At 40.9% G+C, this 22,289-nt stretch overlaps 1 protein-coding gene across 2 annotated transcripts in view; it reads left to right on the plus strand.

Moving 5' to 3' along the window:
• The window catches only part of DPP4 (dipeptidyl peptidase 4), an 84,783-nt gene extending 62,859 nt beyond the window's left edge, over positions 1 to 21,924 (plus strand). The window contains exons 20-26 of one of the 2 annotated variants that reach the window (XM_070804258.1): positions 1,723 to 1,917; positions 4,367 to 4,421; positions 5,038 to 5,137; positions 7,982 to 8,046; positions 18,803 to 18,875; positions 19,133 to 19,206; positions 20,801 to 21,924. In XM_070804258.1, coding sequence (XP_070660359.1) covers positions 1,723 to 1,917; positions 4,367 to 4,421; positions 5,038 to 5,137; positions 7,982 to 8,046; positions 18,803 to 18,875; positions 19,133 to 19,206; positions 20,801 to 20,902 — 664 coding nt within the window. In that variant the 3' untranslated portion in view covers positions 20,903 to 21,924. Of the gene's footprint in view, positions 1 to 1,722; positions 1,918 to 4,366; positions 4,422 to 5,037; positions 5,138 to 7,981; positions 8,047 to 11,004; positions 11,419 to 18,802; positions 18,876 to 19,132; positions 19,207 to 20,800 lie in introns of those variants that run through there. The other variant, XM_070804262.1, reaches the window with a different exon arrangement.
• The last annotated feature ends 365 nt before the right edge of the window (positions 21,925 to 22,289 follow it).

Genomic DNA, 22,289 nt, shown 5'->3' on the forward strand with positions numbered 1-22,289 from the left:
GGCAAGAATAATGGAGTGGGTAGACATTCCCTTCTCCAGGAGATCTTCCCAACCCAGGGATGGAACCCAGGTTTCCTGCATTGCAGGCACATTCTTACCTATCTGAGTCAAAATTAAAGTCATATAATATTTGGCTTAAAACTGAAGTTCTTTTGACTGCCATCCCCAAGGAAAGGGAGGAAGATGTTAACAAAGATGTCCAAGCAGGTCTTGTCCAATCCTGTTGGCAGGGAGAGTGAACAGATGAGTAGGAGAGATGGGCTGGGAAGGGAAGAGTTACCCGAGAAGTTCTGGGTCCAGGAGTCTTGTAGATCATGCAAAGAAGACCTATTTACAAGACCCGATGACCTGGAGGGAATGTCTTGATTAACAAATGGAAATGAGAGGGCTTGATGAAGACTGTATACACAGCTATGTATGGATAAGTTACAGCCTGTGAAGAATGCAGCTATGAGAGAATTAAACTTGTTAATAAGTAGAATACCAACAATAACCCATTTTCCAATAGTCTATTTCTTTCTCCTTTGAAGTTTGTTTTTTTTGTTTGTTTGTTTGTTTTGGCTGCACCATATGGCATGCAGGATCTTAGTTCTCTAACCAGGGATCGAACCCATGCCTCCTGCACTGGGAGTGCAGTCTTAACCACTGGATCGCCAGTGAAGTCCCTTCTTTGAGGTGTCTGCTCATACTTTGGCCCATTCCACAGTGCCTTGTGGAGCCTTAGTGAACAGCACTGTGCTGGCCATTGAAGCAAATGCAGTGCATATCCTACAACAGTCAAAGTCCTTAAGGAAGTAAGTGAAGTCGCTCATTCATGTCCTACTCTTTGCAACCCCATGGACTGTAGCCTACCAGGCTCCTCTGTCCATGGGATTTTCCAGGCAATAGTACTGGAGTGGATTGCTATTTCCTTCTCCAGCGGATCTTCCTGACCCAGGGATCGAACCCGGGTCTCCCCCATTGTAGACAGACGCTTTACTGTCTGAGCCACCAGGGAAGTCCTCAAGAAGTTCTAATCAAGGAAACGTGTAGTCTAAGAGTGTCTGTAAGCTCAATCAGAAAGATATATTTGAAGCTGCATTTATTGTCATCTTCATTATTTTTTCATAACACAACTCCCCTCTTCTAATTATTAGAGTATTTACTTCTTTGATTTCCAAGATATATGCAACCTAGTAAACACTGGACTCGGAGAAGGCGATGGCACCCCACTCCAGTACTCTTGCCTGGAGAATCCCATGGATGGAGGAGCCTGGTAGGCTGCAGTCCATGGGGTCGAGAAGAGTCGGACACGACTGAGTGACTTCACTTTCACTTTTCACTTTCATGCATTGGAGAAGGAAATGGCAACCCACTCTATTGTTCTTGCCTGGAGAATCCCAGGGACGGGGGCTGCTGTCTATGGGGTCGCAGAGCATCGGATATGACTGAAGCGACTTAGCAGCAGTGGCAGCAAACGTTGGCCTGTGAAGTCTGTGTTTGATAGCAATCTTCAAAGATAAAACTAATGGGCATCTTCGGAGGAAACACACAGCCATTATAGTCATGTTGTCATGACTATCAAGTTTGACAGGACCCACTGAGAACACCCTGGCGGCTGGCACGATTTCAGGCTCATGAACAGGAAAGATGTACACTTCTTGTCCACAGGGAATTAGAAACGCAAGCCCTCTTCATTTGATTCAGGAACCACAAAGGCTAACAATTTGGGATTTTTCACAGATATGCAGGCCCCTGTAGTCAAAAAGCAGATGCTATCTTCAGACTCAACTGGGCTACTTACCTTGCAAGCACAGAAAACATTATAGTAGCTAGCTTTGATGGCAGAGGAAGTGGTTACCAAGGAGATAAGATCATGCACGCAATCAACAGAAGATTGGGAACATTTGAAGTTGAAGATCAAATTGAAGCAACCAGGTGAGTGACTAGGAGGTGAATTCAGAGGCTATTTAATTCCCCGCCTCCCATTTATATTTTAAAGTTGTGAAGTATAAAGAATTTCAAGTGTCCTGGGAAGAATCATTCATCCTTGGGCTAGATTTTTAGTGAAAATATTATGTTTAGACTTAGAAAGGGAATTGATATGTGTGCTACCATCTTCTAGCAATAGGGACTCAGAATTCATCAAACACATGGACAAAACAGGGATAAATGTGCCTCTGAGTAAACATCTAACTAAATAAGCAAGCCACCCCTATAGTCAAGGATAAATAGAGGAGATTGGTGTACATTTATGTCAGAGTAGGATGACAGCCATGTAGTCTTAGGAGTGGTTCCTACATTCTGCTGAGTTGAGAGTTCCTCCCCCAGTTTGGGAAAGTTGTGGAATACGACCGTTGTCACTCAGTTATAAGGGATTCTTTAAGGATGAATCACATCAGTTGTGAGATTATAAATAGATGTGGTCTGACTTCAGAAAGATTTTACTCTTAATTGGTGGTTATCCTGGAGTGCACATGTAACATGCACTGTTTTACCTGCCTTATCCCTGAAGCTACCCAGCAACCCTCAGAGATGAGTATTCAGACCTTATACTTCAGGTAACGAAATGGAGGCTCTTAGGTTAGATAATTTGCCAAGATTGGTCAGGTCTTGAATCTGGGTTTCCCTTCAACTTACTTTCAGTTGCATTCAACCGGTAAATGGGGAACGTAGTCTTTGAGGTTCCATAACCAACTGCAGAGATGTCTGGAAAGCATAATAAATTAACGATTTTAAATAGTGTTGTGAAATTAGAAACTAGGAAATGGAAAAAAAAATTGTGAATGATTAAATGGATGGAAGAAAATGCCTTTAAAAAAAGGAACAACCAACAAGGAGAAAAGATGACAATTTATTAAGTAATCCTAAATCTGTTAAATCAAAGTTAATGATTAGCTATTTTCCTTGAAAGTAAAAAAAAAAAAAATAAATAAGATTTAGATATGAGCATAAGTTGTTTTCAGGAGCGAGGCTTTGATATTTTTACAAATTCATTTTTATTTATCCAGATTTGTCCTCTGTGAGAAAGGGCATGGCTTCCAGCGCCTCTCAAGTCTAAAATGATAGAATTGTGTTACCCACAATATACAACTCTGTTTCAGAAGTAATGAGTAGTTGCTTTTCAGCAACTCAAAGGAACTATGTACAACAACACAGATGAATCTCACAGACTGTTGAGTTAAAGAAACCAGGAACCTATATCCTATATATCCACAATCGAATTTATATTGGTACAAAGTCAGGTGAAAGTCTTCTGGGATTCAATGAAAGAGTTTTCCACAATCGAATTTATATTGGTACAAAGTCAGGTGAAAGTCTTCTGGGATTCAATGAAAGAGTTTTTGTTTTTTTCAAAGAGAAAAATGACCCAGAGGCTTCTGGGTGATAGTATTGCCCCATTTTTTGGTTTAAGGTATGTTCACTCTGTAAAGGCTTATGAGCTTGTACACTTGTGATTTGGTACATGTTTCTGTATGTATGTGTTCTAAGTTTAAAAAGTTTACATGGAGAAGATGAGTTGAAAACTACTTACATTGAATTTTTTCTAATATTGCTTAACTCAGAGCAGTCTAAGACATATACCGTCAATTGAAAACAAAGGTTCTTAAGGTCACATATAGGTCAGTGTGAGGGTCCCCCACCTCCCTCGATACTACCAAGTTAAGAACCCCATTTGCTAGATTTTTTTTAAGTAAACCAATTGCCTTTTGATGTAAGGCTAAGACTAAGAAATAGATGCAAAGAATATTTTTCTTCTTTCTTTACCTGGATTCCAACCACACAATTTAGTGACAGAAAGACATCTTAGTCCTTCAAGGAAGAATTGCCTCATATTTCACAGTGTTGAGATAACTAATCAACACCCATCATAAGAAGGGATGTATTTAGAGAATGGTGTTTAAGTCCTCAGGTAGGGGGCCCAGAGATATTTCTCAGCCCTACACAGATGTTCTCCATGCTCCCATGTTTCTCTATTGCAGGGGCAGCCTCTCTAAACTGAAAAACATCTGGAGAGGTTTAAATTCAATTATGTTAAAAAAAAGTGCATCTGGGCTGCAATTTTTATATACAGCTGTGAAAAAAACAGCCAGGATTTGTTTTCTGTGAATCATACAGACACACACACACACACACACACACATACACACACACACAGACATAATTTTTATGGACTCCAAAACAAGTAAACCTTGTTCATCTGGCTCTTAAATTTAAAACGATAGATATTGATCTCAGGTGTTTATTTGATTGCTGGCAGCAATTAATCTTAATTTCTAAGAGAATGAAATAGAGAACAAATGGCAGGGTTTCACATTTGTGCGGTTACCTTCGTTTTCTATACACAGTGTGATACTAATTCGTGGACTTCCTCCATGCATTTTAGACAGTTTTCAAAAATGGGATTTGTGGACGACAAACGGATTGCAATTTGGGGCTGGGTGAGTACTTTGGCTGATGTGTTCCTTAGTGAATATAATCCAAAACAGGATAATTTACTTTTGTTTGTACATATTTGGAGGTGTAAATCACAACCATCATATCCATCTAAGAAGGTCCAAATGTCTTAGATTTCTGGGCAATGAGTCCTTCCCAGGCTTACACTTTTGTTTATTACAATAGGGAAAGGAGGTGAGCAAGTAAGAAGAGGCAAGAAAGAGGGATAAAGAGAAGGAAAGATAGAGGGGGAGAGGGAAGGAGAGACACTTTTTCTCAGGAGTCCAAAAAAGTAAAAACTTAGAGTTTATTGCCTTTTTGTTTTGTTTTTTTTTCTTTAACTTTTTTTTGTTTTTGTTGTTTTGTTGTTAATTAGTACTACTCAGCAGAATGTCAATACTTTCCCTCTTACACCTACCAAGAAAAGGGACCTTGCAAGGCTCAGAACGGGTAGTCTTTAGATACTGCCCAATTAAGGCCAATTTAAACCTCCTCTATCCTGCTTTCTATCTCGAAAGAGGCACAGTATATAAAGATGTGAGAAATGTGGAAACTGCGACTTGCTTACCATATGTCCTTAATTCCTTTACCTCCATAAAAATAACTGTTTCCATTTCTTAGTCATACGGAGGGTACGTAACCTCAATGGTGCTGGGAGCAGGAAGTGGTGTGTTCAAGTGTGGAATAGCCGTGGCGCCTGTATCCAAATGGGAGTACTATGGTAGGTGATGACCCTCAGGTACAGAGATGCTGAGTGCGAACCTTCACATCTCAATGCCATAATCATTCTTTTTTAGTTCCCTGTTTCTACAGTGAAGAAGCTGATTCATCTTAGATGTACTTTATGGATACCTGTAATAAAACAGTCTCACTTCTTCTGCTGTTAGGAAAGGCTGGGTGGTATTAAATGCTGCTGCTGCTGCTAAGTCGCTTCAGTAGTGTCTGACTCTGTGCGACCCAATAGACGGCAGCCCACCAGGCTCCCCGTCCCTGGGATTCTCCAGGCAAGAACACTGGAGTGGGTTGCCATTTCCTTCTCCAGTGCGTGAAAGTGAAAAGTGAAAGTAAATGCTACCTACATATTTACTTAGCAACCAATTCTGTTTCCTAAATGTCTTATCAAGAAATTATGATTTCCACATTTTAAAACATTCCCAATGCTACGGTTCTTCAGATACCCTTCCTTACCTTTATTCTACTTTGACTTTGGGGCTTCACATATTACAAGAATAAGAAAAGTATTTCTTTCCCTTCAGGTTAAGGTTGAATATAAAGTAGGATTTTGGGTGGAAAGAAGAGACTTTGGCAGGAGAACTCCTGGGGGCTTTGTTTCCACTAAGTAGGTGAAAGCCACTCTAGAATATTCTTTTCACCACTGAGAAAGTATTGTTCTCTCATACACATGTAAGGCTATGATTCCCAAGGGGAAGGGGGAAGCAGTGGAACTCTAGGTAGTGGGGAAGAGCCAGAGGTGGTGAAAAGATGAATTATTTTCCTGTATCTCTTCTGACCCCATCTCAAGTCGTCTATGCAGTATAATGATAGAATCATTGATAATGAGTATGCTTATTAAATATTTTATGCCTTAATGTATGGTAGTATATGGTAATACCAAAGCTGTGGAAAACTCCAAAGTCAAGAGAAGCCAATGTGTAAAAGATACATCATTGTCTTTCTATTGAAAAATATTGGAGAACATGGTTAGGATTGACCCTCACACAATACATTTGTTTTCATATAATACTTTCCTGCTTGATACTAATTGTTCTGTATGATGGCTTATTTCTGGAGACCTCTGGTGGTCAGTAAGATAATAGAAACAATCTTCATGAATTTGGAAATATATAATGGTAAGAAGAGTTCATTAAATGTATATGGACCAATCTAACAAGAACTTTCTAGAATTCCTACATATGTGAAAATTTGGACAATATTACTCAAAAATCAAATGGAAGGGGCGCATAAATGGTATTGCAAGACATACTTCTAAAAATTTACACCGACATTAGTGAAAGTGAAAGATTCCTAGTCATGTCTGACTCTTTGCAACCCCATGGACTATACAGTCCATGGAATTCTCCAGGACAGAATACTGGAGTGGGCAGCCTTTTCCTTCTCCAGGGGATCTTCCCAATACAGGGATCGAACCCAGGTCTCCTGCATTGCAGGCAGATGCTTTACCAACTGAGCTATCAGGGAAGCCCCACATTAACCCCTGACATTAAGCATTTTTTAAATAGTATTTTAAAAAATTTAGATCTTCTTACACAAGAAAACCTGGTTAGCATAATAAGAAAGGGCTATTATGTTCTAGGACAAGAAGAATTGTGCCTGTTTGGGGGAAAAATTACTTTGCCCTTAAAAGCTATTCCTACTCCCCCACCCCATTAAACGTACATTGCGTTATTTATATTTAACAAAAAATTAGGGTTAGGGTTAGGGTTAAAAGATGAACATTTTGGGAAAGTCTTATATTTTAAAGTGTGCTTTAAAATATTATATTTCCTACATTAGTGTCCTCTAGATATGTACAATTGCATATAGTCTATATTCACTTTAATCAAAATGATAAAATAATAAAAACTCATTTTGGAGGAAAATATTTTGATTTCCATAGAAAGGGCCTGAGCAATATATATGGAACAGCTAATACTAGTTATCAATGCCAGTCATTCAAAAGGGTTAGAATGTTGCTTAATCTTATTGTTTTGATGATCTATTCTTCTAAATAATTAATTAAATTGGTATGGAAATACTGGTACAATTACAGTGACATCCATTAATTTATATAGCACAATGGAAACATATTATACTTATTTACTTACTGTAACCTGGCCATTTTTCAAAAAGTTATTTCACATTTTTAAAGTTATATTGGAATTCAGCAACAATACATTTTCTCACTGATATTTTAAGAAATATATATGTGTGTACATATAGCTATATGTATATATATATCTCTCTGCACAAAATGAGAGAAAACAGATGTTTAACTTGCTTTATGATGGAGTAGCTGAGCCAGTGTGGTGTTGTACTTCAAATAATGATAACTGAATTTTTTCCTTTCAGTCTGTCCCTCCCCCACCTAAAAGAATATGTTTTAAATGAGCAACTAGTAATTGAAAATTATGAGGTGTTTCCAGTAGGAGAGAGAATATCCTAAAGTAGGGTATATACATATGTCAGGACCAAGAAATTCAAGACAATTTAGACATTAAATGACTTGCTAATCAAGATCTTTAAGGCAGTCAGATGTTTAATGTAGTGTCCTTGTCACTGAGCACTTCACATTTGACTTTTCTGCAGGTGGGTTATTGATTGGGTTTTAGGTCACCCTGTTTTGATCTCCCTCTGCCCTCCAGGGGAGGGCTAATGGGAACTGGTTACAGGGCTGAGTGTGGAAAGACAGGAGTCTGGATGCATCAACAAGCCAAGCAGAAACGATCTGAAGAAGATACTTCTGATGGTATAACACTGCGCAAATTAAGACATAAAGTAACCCAGTAAAAGGGGGTAAAGCTTTTATTGTATGAATTAAGTTTTTTTTTTCTTTTCTCCATCACAGACTCCGTGTACACAGAACGTTACATGGGTCTTCCAACTCCAGAAGACAACCTTGACTCTTACAGAGTAAGCGATGGTGAACTAGATCCATTTTATAACCTATTTATAAGTGGTATAAGAACATTTTTAAGTGAATCTATTCTAGAAAATATATATTTTTTTATTTCCAACAAAATTCTTGTTAAAAAAATAACACAGGTGGTTTAGAGTTACTCCAGTAGCTTCCCCTACTATATTCTGCATAATTACAGCCTTTATCGTATGCTATATAGGTCACAATATGCATTCATTTGGAAATACAAAGCAACACCAGATAATTACTTTAATTATAAAAAAATTTCCGTTTAGAAAACATGTCAAATTCAACATATTCCTTTAGAGCCCAGAAGACACTCTAAGTCTTTAACCACATATTAAAATTTCTTATGGTATTATCATAATTAAGATGTATGTACAAGCCTATAATTTTCTTATTCTTAGCCAAATGTGTACATTTTTTTTTCACACAAGACTTGAGTAAAGCAGGTGTCCTATAGGTGCAGGAGGGTAATACTCTGAAAAGCTCTTGAACCCAAATTACTGAATAGCATCCACCAGGCTGGTTGTTTGCTTGGAAGAGCCAGCGGGCAGGTTACTGCGCAGATGGGCTATAGCATCTGAAGTGGGGCCTGGGTGCAGCCATCATTGGCAGCCTGCATGCTAGTGTGGGTGCCACTGCAGGGCCAGGGCATCTCTTTGGTAGCACATTTGCTTCAGCTGGAATATCAGCCTAAGTACTAGGGACCCTTCAGGGCATTGCATCATTCCCCAAAACTTCCAGATTTTGTCATGTAAGTTGGAAACCCCTAAATGTACAAATGGCTGGGTCAGTCATCCGATGTTTACATTCTTCAGAGGATATTCAAAACTCTTCCCAGGACAGTGAATTAAAAAGAAAGAAAAACAATAACCCGTATAATTTAAGAGCACGACTTCTTCTCATCTGTGCCACAGCTCTCAGACGCTTGGGCTTTGTATTCATACATTGTATTCATACATTGGTCTAAGCCATAGTTGTACATTTTTGTAAGATGTCATCATCGTTAGGGGTTCTGAAGCCATTTGATCAAAGCACAATAAAATGCAAATACAATTTCCAGTTTTGCTAGACATGTACAGTTTAGTTTTACATCTTCCTTTCAGCTTTATTTAGCAAGCCTTGTGTGGGGTGTAGCGGAGAGGGGTATGAGTACATTTGTGTCTGAGTGTGTGTTTTCATCTCTGTTTACCAGTCAAAATACAAAAGTAACAACTGTATAAAATAGATTGCTGATGAGAACCTACTATGTAGCGCAGGGAACTCTACTTAATGCTCTGTTGTGACCTAAATGGGAAGGAAATCCAGAAAAAGAGGAGAAATGTAAACGCATAGCTATTCACTTTGCTATACAGCAGAAAATAACACAACATGATAAAGTAACTATACTGCAGTACTTTAAAAAGAAAAAAGAGAGAGAAAAGTAACAGCTTATGAAATGGGATGTATGAATCACCTTCTACTACAAAGCAGTCCCATAATCAGGTTGCCCTTATGTCTTCTGATTGTCCCACGTGATACTTTGGACTCAGTGTTTCCCATTCTTTCTCCTCCACATCCAATCAGCTGCTTTAGACATCCTTTCCCTGCTTCATGATCACATTGCTGATGCCGCGTGACCACCACCTTTCATAGTCATAACCCCGCTGTTCATTCCTTAGCTGGTGTCCCTACACTCCAGGCTGCATCGCACACAGAGGTAGGAGCTTAACCTATACTCACAGCACTTTCATGGACTTTTCCCATGGACTCAACTAAGTCCAGCTCTTATTCTTTAACCAAGTGTTTAATACCTTTCTTACAGCGGCCCTGGAATGTCATTTTCCCCCTTCCACCTCCATCTATTAGGTGGAGAAGGAAATGGCAACCCAGTCCAGTATTCTTGCCTGAAGAATTTCACAGACAGAGGAGCCTGGCCAGCTATAGTCCATGGGATCACAGGGAGTTGGACTCGACTGCAGGACTGTCACTCACTCCATCTATTAGGACACTTGTACTGCTCTCCTGGTGGACTAGCATCCTCTCTTTTGACTCACATGACGTTTTCCTTGTATATCTCTCAATCCTCAATTTATTGTTCTTGGATTCATAGTTATTTTGTACTCCTTTCTCCCCTCTCTGTTTTTTTTAATATAAATTTATTTATTTTAATTGGAGGTTAATTACTTTACAATATTGTATTGGTTTTGCCATACATCAACATGGATCCGCCACGGGTATACACGTGTTCCCCATCCTGAACCCCCCTCCCTCCCTTCCTCCCTCCCTGTACCATCCCTCTGGACATCCTCTGTTTTATTATTAGTCATTCATAGCTGTCCTCAATATTGTATTCTTTGGATCACCCAGTATAAAATAGAAACCTTAAAATCTTTTTTGATTTAATTTTAAAACTTCTTGAGTGGAAACATTGTTATAAAAACTATATATCTCCATCATCTCTCTCATTTTACAGCTCTAATTTTCTTGTCAGTGACCTAATCAGGATGCTTACACTTGAAAGCATCCCTCCTGTGGTGCGCCATATTTGGGCCATGGCTAAAAGTCTTTCTCAAATAATCCCAAAGTACTAAAAAAAAAATCCCCAAACATCAGAGGTATACTGCCCAGGACCCTCATCCTGACTCTAGATCCTGGTGGATGATAAGTCAAAGTTAATTTTAAAAATCCCATCTTGAAAACTTTGAACCTCAAAGGACAGGGTGAAGTCCAAACCTTGATATCCAAGGAAGTCCATGGCACCTACCCTACTGCACTCCAAAGACATCAGCCAACAGGGTGTTTCCTCTTCAGTCAGTCCTCGCCCTAGAGGATAAATAGTTTTAATCCGCCATGTCAGCCTCTATCTTTTTCCAGATTTTCCTAGAGGCTCCTGATTCCCATCCCCAACCCCCTCTTCTCCAACTCTGCCCCCCCACTGAGGTGGCCATTTTCCTCTCTCCCCTTAGGTGTTCTCCGCGTGAGGTAGTCATGTAAATAGAAGTCACTTCCTACTGCCGATGGCAACACACGCGCGCTGGGAGCACAGAGTCACTGTCTCACTTTGCTGCACAGATGGCTCCCGAGGACTGTTTAATCCTTCCACGCCAGGAGTCGGGTTTTCTTGGCACAAAATTCTCTGCTGGCAATGGACACATTAAAACTGCCAGTACCAGGGCGCTAAAGGTTCCCAATGTGTTGCTCAGAGGAATTATTTGGGTGGGCGATAGTTAAGGTGGGCAGGAGAAAGTGAGGTAAATGTATTCTCTGTACTGTTTCTGCCCTGTAAGTTGCCTCCTCAGAAAGTGGAGAACTGAATCTGAGTACCTATATTTGGTGCACAGCAGGCTTTAGAATAAAGCTGCCCTCCTTTGTTTTTTAAATGAGTCTGTGCTTTTGTCTCTGGCAGGAATACATTCAAAGATTCTATTTTCCTCTAAGGCCCCAGCTGCCCCTCTGGACCCCCATCTTCTTTTACTTTTCTTTCCCAGGTTGTTTTTATTTCCCCCCATTCTCTCTCCTCCTCTCCTTCCCTCCTCCTACCCTCTTGGAAAAAACAAAGGAGACAATTCCTTACAGCCTTTCCCTGTTCTCTGTCTTCCCGTGGGTCAGGAGAGAAACATTTTGAAAGAGCCCTGTATAGGATAGCCTGTTGACTTTCTTCAGTACATCCAGGATAGGAATGACTGACGTGTGTAACAAGCAAGGTCTTGATCTTTGTACACTTTTTCAACTATAGAATCATTTATCTGTAACCAAAATTATAGCCTTTGGAAGAGAATATAATTTTTGATGAAACTCAGATGAGGAGAGGATTCATTATTAGGTCATTAATGACTAAGACTTGGAAGAATGTAGAGAAACACACCAAGAGAAGGACATTTTGTGAAATAAAGGTCATACTTACTATTTAGGAAAGGAACTTGAAGGAACCATTTGTATATGTAAATGGAACAAGTGGGGATGTCATGTATAGCTGTGCAGCTTGTGCACTGCTAGAGGCCAGTCAGCTCCATTCACTAAGGCATGCACCTCTGGGGCTGCATCCAACCAGAAGGCGTGCCTTTGTTTATTCTTACAAAGCCACCATATAGGTTATGGGACCCTGGGACTAAGGCTTGGACCCAATGCCGTGACATAAGCAGTGATCCATAAGACCCTTTTTGTAGATAATCACCCACCTACTGCCAAGTGGCAAGATAGAAGCACTTTTAAAGAATACTGGGCACTTAAAGAGGAAGAAGACATTCATGGCCCTTAAACTCCAAGGAGCTGGTCCCAGAAGCTCTAAGCAGGCAGGCAAAGTAGAGGGATGACAGTGAAGCTAATAGGGCAGTGAAACTCTGTGGAAGCACTTTTCTTTCTGCTGAAAGTCTCAGTCAGAGTCTCAGTCCATAGCCAATAGAAATGGCAACAGATTTGAGCAAAAGAATCAGACAGACAATAAGATTACGCTCACCCCCAGTGTGTGCTTGACTCTGCAACCCATGGACTATAACCCACCAGGCTCCTCTGTCCATGGGATTTCCCAGGCAAGAATACTGGAGTGGATTGCCATTTCATACTCCAGGGGATCTTCTCAACCCAGGGATAGAACCCTCGTCTCTTGTGTATCCTACACTGGGGGGTGGATTCTTTACCACTTCACTGCCTGGGAAGCCGTCACCCCCAATAGCAATAAGCAAATAGCAACCATGGCCCCACCCTGAGGAGTGGGTTCCTAACAGTGATGAATACTTTCTACATGGCCAGTCACAATTTCTACAAGGCCAAGCAAATCTGTGAAAAATCATTAACAGGGTAGACTTTCATTCACCTATTTGAGGTCCCTGGTGTTTTAGTTGTTCAAAAGTTGGTGACCTTGTTGGTGGGACAAAGTATAGGGTCAAAATTTTTGAAGAGAAATGAAAGTAGTAATAAAGCATGAACTCGAACATGACAGAGTGCCCAATATATATGGAAAAGGTTAGTGATTTCCAGATTGTGACTGTGGAGCCCCAGCATGCTTCCGAGCAGGTAGTGGGGAAGGGAAGTGGCTGAGAAGCTGGGATTTCACCTTCCCCCCTACTCCTCTCAACCAAGGGGGACTCAGTTTCATTTATTTCATTCATTTTTTTATTCACTCATTAAGTGCTTCTATGACCAGATGGGCTTCCCTGGTGGTTCAAGTGGTAAAGAATCTGCAGGAGGCCCAGGTTCAATCCCTGAGTCTGGAAGATTCCATATAGAAGGGAATGGCTACCAACTCCAGTTTTCTTTCCTGGCAAATTCCATGGCGGGAGCCTGGTGGACTATAACCCGTGGGGTTGCAGAGTCAGACACAACTGAGTCACTAGCACTTCACTGTTCTAAGCTCTTTACATGGATTATTAGGTCCAGTTCTCCCTCAAATTCTCTGAGATAAGTGCTTTAATTATCTCCGTTTTATTGACCCAGAAACTGAGGTGCAGTGATGTTATATAAGATGTAGCTACTGAGGGGTAGGAAAGGGAGAGGGCACTTATCTGGAGCCAGTCAAGGAAGACTGTGGGAGATACAGAGGAAGAGCATAGGTGCTTTCCATAGGCTGCCCGAGGGGTGAGGCAGAGGAGCACAGAAGAGGAGGGGTGGGCAGAGCTGTTTTCCGGGGATTTGTGAAGCAGATCGGATGAACCGAGGGATAACACAGAGCAGGGCTGTGGGAAGAGCAGGCCAAATGGTGGCTAGTAAGGCAGGATGGGAGGCTGGGGAGGGAACGGATTCACAGAGAGCAGCATCAGATCAAGGGCAAGAGAAATGAGGCCCGAGTCCTGAGCCTTGTTGCCAGGAGAAGAGGGCAGCCTGGAACACACAGAAGGGACTGATTTAACTTGTAGAGGAGATTTATTTTGCATTTTGCTCAGAATTTGATAGGCTTTTGGCAAGTGTACGAAACAGTCATAGATTTGGCAGTCTTCTGCTAGCAGATTTGAAATGTTCAATCCTTAAGAACTGCTGCATCGTTAGGTTATGCAAAACAGGGTGCAATTTTGTAAATATGCCATCTTGTACTGATTTGACATTTGTTCTATTATCCCAGAATATGCCAAAGGGAGAGAGACCTTCAGATTTAAGCCAAACCTTAACTTGTTTGTTGAGTGCTGATAAAATGTTGACTGCTGTGTGATCTTTAAAGAAGCCAGTGTTGCTGGGTGAGGCCTGAGGTAGGGCCCCCTGTCGGCGGATAGGGACTGTTTCCTTGGTACAGTTGTTTGAGTGATGTGAACTAATAAAACACCTGATGTGCGGGGTTGAATTAATTTTTTCTTAAAAATTTTTGTGGCCTTTGTCATGGCATGAATGGTGCTTCCTTAAATAGCTTCACTTAATATTACTTATGAGGCTTTGACGGCAAGTGGGAGTCTGCGCAGGGCAAGTCAGCATACTCAGGGTGCTCTCTCATTGAAGTAATGGGGTGTCCATTAGACCAGTGGCTGCTCTTTCTACCAGATAACGATGAGTTATTTGGCTGTGAAGTAAAGGGACATTAGAATATGATGTTAAGAGGTGAGGACTTTTGAGTTTGACCTGTGCTCAAATTCTGTTTCCACCATCTATTCGCTTGAAGAGGTTACTAAATCCCTGTGAACTGCTGTCTCCTCATCTGGATGATAGGGATAATCAGACCTGTCTCATGAGGTTATTGAAAGGATTAAAGGAGACACCTGAGCCTGCCATGAAGTAAGCTTTCAAAAACATGGCAGCTGCCACCATTATCCTTGGGAAGCAAACTGTCCTTCTGGTTCCTGGATGGCACAAGGGGTAGCTTAAAAATTGTTAGACCTTCTGTTTCTCACAGTACTTCCCCACTCTTATCAGCTCTCTCTTTTATTTCAAAAATACAAAGATTTATTTGTTGGAAGGTAACTGAAGAACCAGCATGATCCAACGAGCAGCTACAGATGGTTCTTCTTGGGGCTTGAAGGAAAAGCTCCTCGCAGAGATGCTGAGGATCGGCGCTGCCACTGGTCCAGTCCTTCCCACTTCGCTTTGCCAGGCTGTTGCTGGCAGCGGGGCTCTCCGGAAGTTTCTAGCCTCGGGAGAGTGCCAACTGCACCACCATTGCATCCCTGCCCATTTATCACTCTAAGCTTCCTTTTTAGGAGCTGGTGACAGACTATTCGGCTTCTAACTTAGTCATCCATTTCCTTTTTTATTTCTGTTTCCATCGATAGGCAAGTGGGGATTATCCTATTTTGGTGGGTTGAATTAGCACAATTAAATTATTTCTGGTCATTAATCCTCCCTTAAATTAGTGCCTGCATTTCTTTCACTGGCTTTGGCTGCTGCCCTTCACTGGTTAAAGTGTGCCATACAGCGGGCTGCCAGGAGTCTTTCTCTTCGGAGAAGCCAGGGTGCTCAGTCTGGTAGGGAAGGATCAGTGTTCTGGAGGCAGGGGGACACAGCTGCATCTTTCCCAGGGGGGCGGGGAAATGTTCTCAGCAGCCTGAGAGCCTTGAAATGGGTGTGTGCCTGAGGCTGCCTGGCTCCCACGCACGGAGAGGTCCCAATGATGCATCCCCAGCGAGCAGGGGGACGTGCACATTGGAAATGACACTCTTATCTTGTGGTTGCAGGGGAAGCCTTTGTTTTATTTTTCGCTTGCTGCATTAAAGTATTTGTCTTTCTTTCTTTGTAGTGTAATATTGTTAATGTAAAACAATTTGCATCATGACACTTTTATCACAGTTTTCGTCTTTTTCTCAGTATGTTGCATTTCTCACCATGTCTAGTTCATCACAGCTACAGTGTGTACATCACAACATTTATCTTAGGCTCAGGGTTTTACTTGTTTATAAAAATTGTCTTCTTTCAGCCTGTATTCACTCCATTTAAGAAAAAAAAAAGGCAGCCAGAAACTGTTTTGGTCCAAACTCCAGTAGTTATCACATTCCTTGCTAACTGTCCTGCGTATTTATATGTCTCCTAACTATTACTCTATGTTTCAATGACATTTCTCAGTTTTATGGCTCAGGGAGGTTGTGAAGTAGCTTTTGCTCTGCACTCTGCCAAGCAAGGAAGCCCTGGGAGGCTTTCAGAGGTGGGGGGCGGGGGGAGGTGACACAGCTGTATATTCGGGTCAGGTCTAGATGTTAAAGTTGACTGTCTTTGGCAAGTGAAGAACTTGCTTCTCGGGAGAAACAAGGTGAAGGAAACAACTGCGCAGGCGCAGGACGGACTCGGGCGCCAGGGCCTGGGGCTCCCTCGACTGTCAGCGTTCACTGTCCGTGTGTCAGCCCCAGCCTCTGCCGGCGCCAGGTTTGAATCCTACACTGGCCTTTTTGGTAGATTGATTTTGACCCTTTCCTCTCTCCGGGGCAGAACATCACTCGGGGTTCTATTGCTGCGATAGGCGCCGCATCAGCCACACAGTCCAAAAATGCCTCATATATTTCGCAGGGCCGTGCAAGGGTGCTCTCTTCCAATGAAGGCTCTCTTCCGATGAATTCTAAGGAGGCCATGAGCACGCAGGCGCAAAGAATACCCCGTGTGTCGTTTACGGCAAATCCCAGGACAGTTCAGTAACAATTTCTTTCCTCCTGTATTTTTGCTGGAAGATCACATCATAAGTAGCTTGGAACTTTACTGGAGACTCAGTGCAGCTTAGGAGGTAAAAGAGGTTCTACCGTCAGACTTTTTGTCCAGCTCAGATTTCCCCCTGTAACCTGGTGCACTTGATTGTCTCCATGTAGAAGTGGGACTGCTATTAATAGACCTATCTCGTAGGAACGTCATTAAATAGAGCGGTGCTTTAATAAATCCTTTAAGATGCTTAGCAGAGTGGCTGGCGCAGAGCACACAGTAAACGTCAGCTGTTATTACTAATGGCATTGTGCGTGGATTGAAAGTGGGCAAAGCATATTTCGGTAAATTTCAGAATGAGAATATTTTATTTCACTTCCCCTAGCTGTTCCCACTTGCCTCTGCAAAAGTAGGACGGAATATAGTGAACAGTACAATATAAGTGGTTACCTTTCTTTCATTTATCCCTTTAATTGATATTTAGCACTGTATTAAATGCTCAGAATAATGAACAATATAGACAAATTCCTTTTCTCATGGAGTTTATTGTTTAGTTGGGTATATAACAAATATTGACTGACAATGAATAAATGAATGCATAGAAGAATGGAATAACATGGAGTAACATTGGGATGGATGAACAGATGAAGGGATGGATGAATTCATATGGGACATCTCACCAGATAACACATTCCCCTAAAAGTAAAGCAAAATAAGAGTGTGACTTTTAATAAGTCCTAGATGTTTCTCCTGAAAGTTTGTGGGTAAATTCTCAATTGGGTCAGAATTGGCATATGGTCAGGACAAGTGGGACCCAGCCTGCACAGAGTAAGAGGGCCTTTGCACTGTTTTCTGGGACAAGATCACTTTGTCACTGCAAACATGTTGGGTGACTTTGTCCTGAAAGCCGTAGACAGAATGTCTTTTTTCCAGAAACACTGTTACAGCATCCTGACATCAGTGTCAGTAATTTAACCTTAAAAAAAAGCCACGTCTCTTGATTCCAATTTCAGTGACAGTAAGAGGAGTTAATCTTCCTCCCGTTTCAAACAAAACAGTGCTCAGCAGCATGTCTCCTGGTGCACAGTTCACTGATACTGAAGCTGGGGCTAGAATACAAACACTTGGACCATAGCCTCATCCTCTTCCTGCCAGACCTTCAGGGTTCCCATCCTGATGTTAGCTACAAAGATATCTGTAAAACATAAACCTTGCCTCTCATAAAGTTGACCTGATTCACCAAGATGCTGCAGGACAAGTTGACTGATCTGAAATCTGTCGGGAGGCTAATGGCCCTTCCTCTGCCCAACTCACAATAAGACAACAAAAGTAGGCTCCAGCTCACCCCTTCCCAAAGTCACTACAATGTCTGTGACATTTTTACCTTCATCCCAACTCTGCAAACATCTCCAAATTAAGACCGGATGACTAGTTCCATACTTTCAAAACGTTTTCATTCGAGACCCCAGCCTCATTTTAGAAGTCCTTTCTAAGGTTATGAAGCAACCTTCAAAAAGCTGGCCTCCCAATTTTTTCTCCTAATTACCTGGCTTGGTGCAATAGTGACATTTTCCTCAGGACAGAATGAGGCAGGCCACCAGCCACCGATGACTTTCTAAGGCCGTATTTGATCTTTGTCACCCCTTTACCCTCCCGTATGTTACATTTGCCTAGGTTTCAAACATCTGTTTCAAAAAAGGTAATGCCTGCTTCTCATTCAGAGCCTAGCAATGTGGACCAAAGTTCATATGACATATTGCAGAGTATGTTTAGTTGCAAATGCTATGTACAGGCTCTTTGAAATGTAGCATGTATGGCACCATGTGACACATGGTTGCCATGGCAATACACTTTTTGGCTGAACTACAGCATAAGCCCATGGAACATACATTACTAATATGAGACTCTGCCCTGTGCTAATGCATAGGACCCAGCCAATCTGGGATCTGGGACTCGAGGGGTTTTGCATGCAGCCTAGGTGGCAGGTGCCCTCTTCTGCATGTGCAGGGAAGATGTGGCATTCTCCCTTTCCAGTCCTTCTCCCAAGCACAGGGCATGCTGTGCATTCTGCCTTGCATGGAGACAGCATTTGCTTGAATATCGGTTTGCTATATTTTGTATCAAAGGGGGCCCCAGCTGAAAACATTTTATTTTGTAAACTGAAGTGAAAAATCAGTTTATGGCAGATCTTTTTTTGAATAATGACATTCTTTTTCCCAATTCCAGAATTCAACAGTCATGAGCAGAGCTGAAAATTTTAAACAAGTTGAGTACCTCCTTATTCATGGAACAGCAGATGGTGAGTTTCAGTTAATTAGACTTTTTAGTATCACAGACAGGTTTGCAATTTCACTACTGACAAAACAAAAGCATGAGGGGCAAGACTGTTACATTTACTTCAATAAAACAGTGTTGCTTTCCACAACTCACTTGTCTTGGGATAAATGGGATGCTGAGTCCTAGAACTTCAGACAGTCCCCTTTCTTCCTGTGCCTTTTCCTACCATAAAAGTGGAGCAGCTATTAGTTACTTTCTGTTTCCTTTCTCTCCCTGCAGATAACGTTCACTTTCAGCAGTCAGCTCAGATCTCCAAAGCCCTGGTGGATGCTGGAGTGGATTTCCAGTCAATGGTATGTAGCAAAGCTTCCTGCAAGGGGAAGGAACTTCCTGGTGGGGTCTGGTTCCCCTCTCACGATTACTTCTCTCATCAAGGTCCCAGGAGAAAGGGACAAAAGCAAAAAAGAGTCTTATTTTTCTAGTAAGAAGTTGAAGAAGTGATATACTTGAGCCAGAAACACAGTCATGTTCAATATCAGTTAGGGGTTGAAAAGCACAATATTGCGTATCTTGTGAGCATCAGATCCCTAGTCTTGTGATTGCTCTTCTAGCCCTATGATTGTCCCATCTCTCCCTAATTTGACTCAAAAGTAATCACTTACCCAGTGAAAAGTATGGCAAAGTAATTCTAAAGTGAAAGCAGCATGATAATCGCTCAGCTCAAATATGAAAATCCATCTCTAGTACGTGTTCCTAGCCCTTCTAACAAAGGTGGGGTATAATAATCAGCAAGTTTCAGTTTCTGCAGCTTCCATGTTATCTTTTGTTGAGCAACTACAGGTAATAAACAATTAGGCTGGGTTTATAAAGTCAGAAATGGCTAGAGAGTTGTTGCCTGTTCAGAGGATGTTTCTAGGTACTAAGCAAAATTCATTTTATGCACTATTTTCAGATTAAGAGAAAAAAAAAGATTATATGTGTGTGTTGCACTAAATATATTTGTGTTAAGAGCTTTCTTGTCTGTATTAGCTTTAATAGCCTGCTTTCCCTTGCTCTCTTTTAACATACACACTTTGCTCTGTGCTCAGTTCAAGCAGTGCCTACTGTATTTAAAAGCGGGACAGTCATTTGATACCAGAAAACATGGCATATATTTTCGAGGTTAGATTCTTATGAGGTTATGGTATAAAGACATGATACTTCAAGCAATTTTTGAAAGTTAATTTATGTCTCCATGATATATGTTTTCCTGGCAGTGACTTCCCACTTGTTTAACATGGTGGTATGAGTTGATAAATTTTTGCCTCAGGTCATCAACTCTTCCTAAATACATGTCAGACATACAGATAAGAAATTCCAGTGAAAAATCTTACGTGTTTGAAAAGAATACATTTGATTTTTGACTTCACTTATGCTAAACATATATATGGAATATGGAAGTAGATTTTTCTAGTTCCTTAGTAATATACATTAGGAAAAATTGCTTTTTAAAAACATTTAATAGTTTTTTTTTACTGCAGTGGAGGAGAAACTTAACAGGTGATAGCACTTAATTAAAGTGGGCTTTATGGGAAAACATTCCATCCTATGCATGATGAATTTCTAAGTGTCCTTTGAGTCAAATTTGAAAATGGACTTAGATATTTTCATGTAATACACATATCCTTAAAGCAGTGTGCAGTGAAGTCAAACTCATGGTGAGTTGTCTCAGCACTTAGCAGGGACAATCGGAGACTCCTGCAAGACAGAGCCTACATGTCTTGGAAAAGCTCTGGGTGGGGGGAGAGGGGGATAAGAAAACCTGTTTGATCATGTTTCAGTTTACAAACTGATTGAGGAGTTAAAACATGTGTGTTATGCCATGTATGCTCATGAGAACTCATTTGGATTAAAAAAAAAAAGGGCAACTGACTTCCTAATTCTGACCTCTCTCTTTTGTCTCTCCAGTGGTATACAGATGAAGACCACGGGATCGCCAGCAGCACAGCACACCAACACATATACACCCACATGAGCCACTTCCTAAAACAATGCTTCTCTCTACTTTAGCATCTCAAAATGGCATGCCATTTAAAGCTTGTGAAAAGCTACTTTTGCTCTCATTATCTCAAAACTGCACTGTCAGGATGATGCCTTAAAAAAAAAAAAACAAACACTCAAATCAAGAAATTTAAGTTTACCTTGTCCCCAAATTTCATATCTATAACCTGAAGTAGGGACTTCTGTCTTTGCAACAGACTTACCTTATGGAAATTTCAGTCTGTTTTTTTTTTATTATTATTTAAAATAATTTCCATATCAGTTGGTGAAACAACTAAGAATTGTTTTTATGGGAGCTTTGCAGAGGTTCCCTGAGCAGCATTATTTTCTAACTGAACTAGTGCAAATTTTGTTCTCTTCTTTGAAGGAATGGCAGGATGTGGGCAGTGATGTCACTGAGGCAGGGGTAAGAAAAGAGGGGTTAGGGAGAGAAGCTGGCAGGGCAAGGCTGTGAACCCAAGTCCAAGCCTGCTGACCCAACCACGCTACTGTCAGCTCCTCAGAGAAGAGCTGTTCACAGCCAGACTGGCACAGTTTTCTGAGAAAGACCATTCAAACAGTCTCAGGAAATCATAAATGCAAAGCACTGACTTCTGAGTAAAACCACAGCAGTTGAATAGACTCCAAAGAAATGAGAGGGAAACTGCCAACAATGCAAGGCCCCCAGGTGCCAGTTATGGCTATAGGTGCTACAAAAACACAGAAAGGGTGATGGGAAAGCATTGTAAATGTGCTTTAAAAATACTGATGTTTCCTAGTGAGAGAAGCAGCTTGGAAGGGAGATGTGAACACATCAGCTTGCCCTGTTAGGATATGAAAATATTTGTATTGCAAATCCTAACTTGAAGGAGTCTTTGCATCAGTTTTTCTTACTTCATTTCTTTGAGCATCTAATTAAAAAGAATATTTTAACTTTCTTGGACTTGTTTTTAAAAATTGAAAATAAGCTACAAATGTATATAGTATGATTCCCATTCTATATACTGTGGAATTTCTCCTGGTCAGTAATAAATATGCCTTCATTTTTTTCAGAGGTGTTCTGTGTCTTGAATCAGACCTAAACTGTATTGGCATATGGACATGCTTACCCAGAAAGGCTCTTGTTTATTTTGCTTGTTATCCCAAACTGCCTTGTAAACATGGAGAGGGTTCAGCTTTTGTAAGAAACAGATACAAAGAAATGTGCTAAATTAAGCAGTTCATAGGGTTTTAATCTAATATCTCTCTATATACAATTTATATTATCATACTTATATATAAGCTTTTAAAAGTCAACTTAAAGTAATTTTGGTTATTTATGTAGTATATAATTTATAATTTCATTCCAGGGAACTATGATGAGGCACATAATATCAAAAATATCATCTTGATAGCCCAGATGGCTTAGTGGAAGTTT

This window comes from Bos indicus, chromosome 2 (genome assembly GCF_029378745.1).
Source record: "Bos indicus isolate NIAB-ARS_2022 breed Sahiwal x Tharparkar chromosome 2, NIAB-ARS_B.indTharparkar_mat_pri_1.0, whole genome shotgun sequence".
NCBI classification, from domain to species: domain Eukaryota; kingdom Metazoa; phylum Chordata; class Mammalia; order Artiodactyla; family Bovidae; genus Bos; species Bos indicus.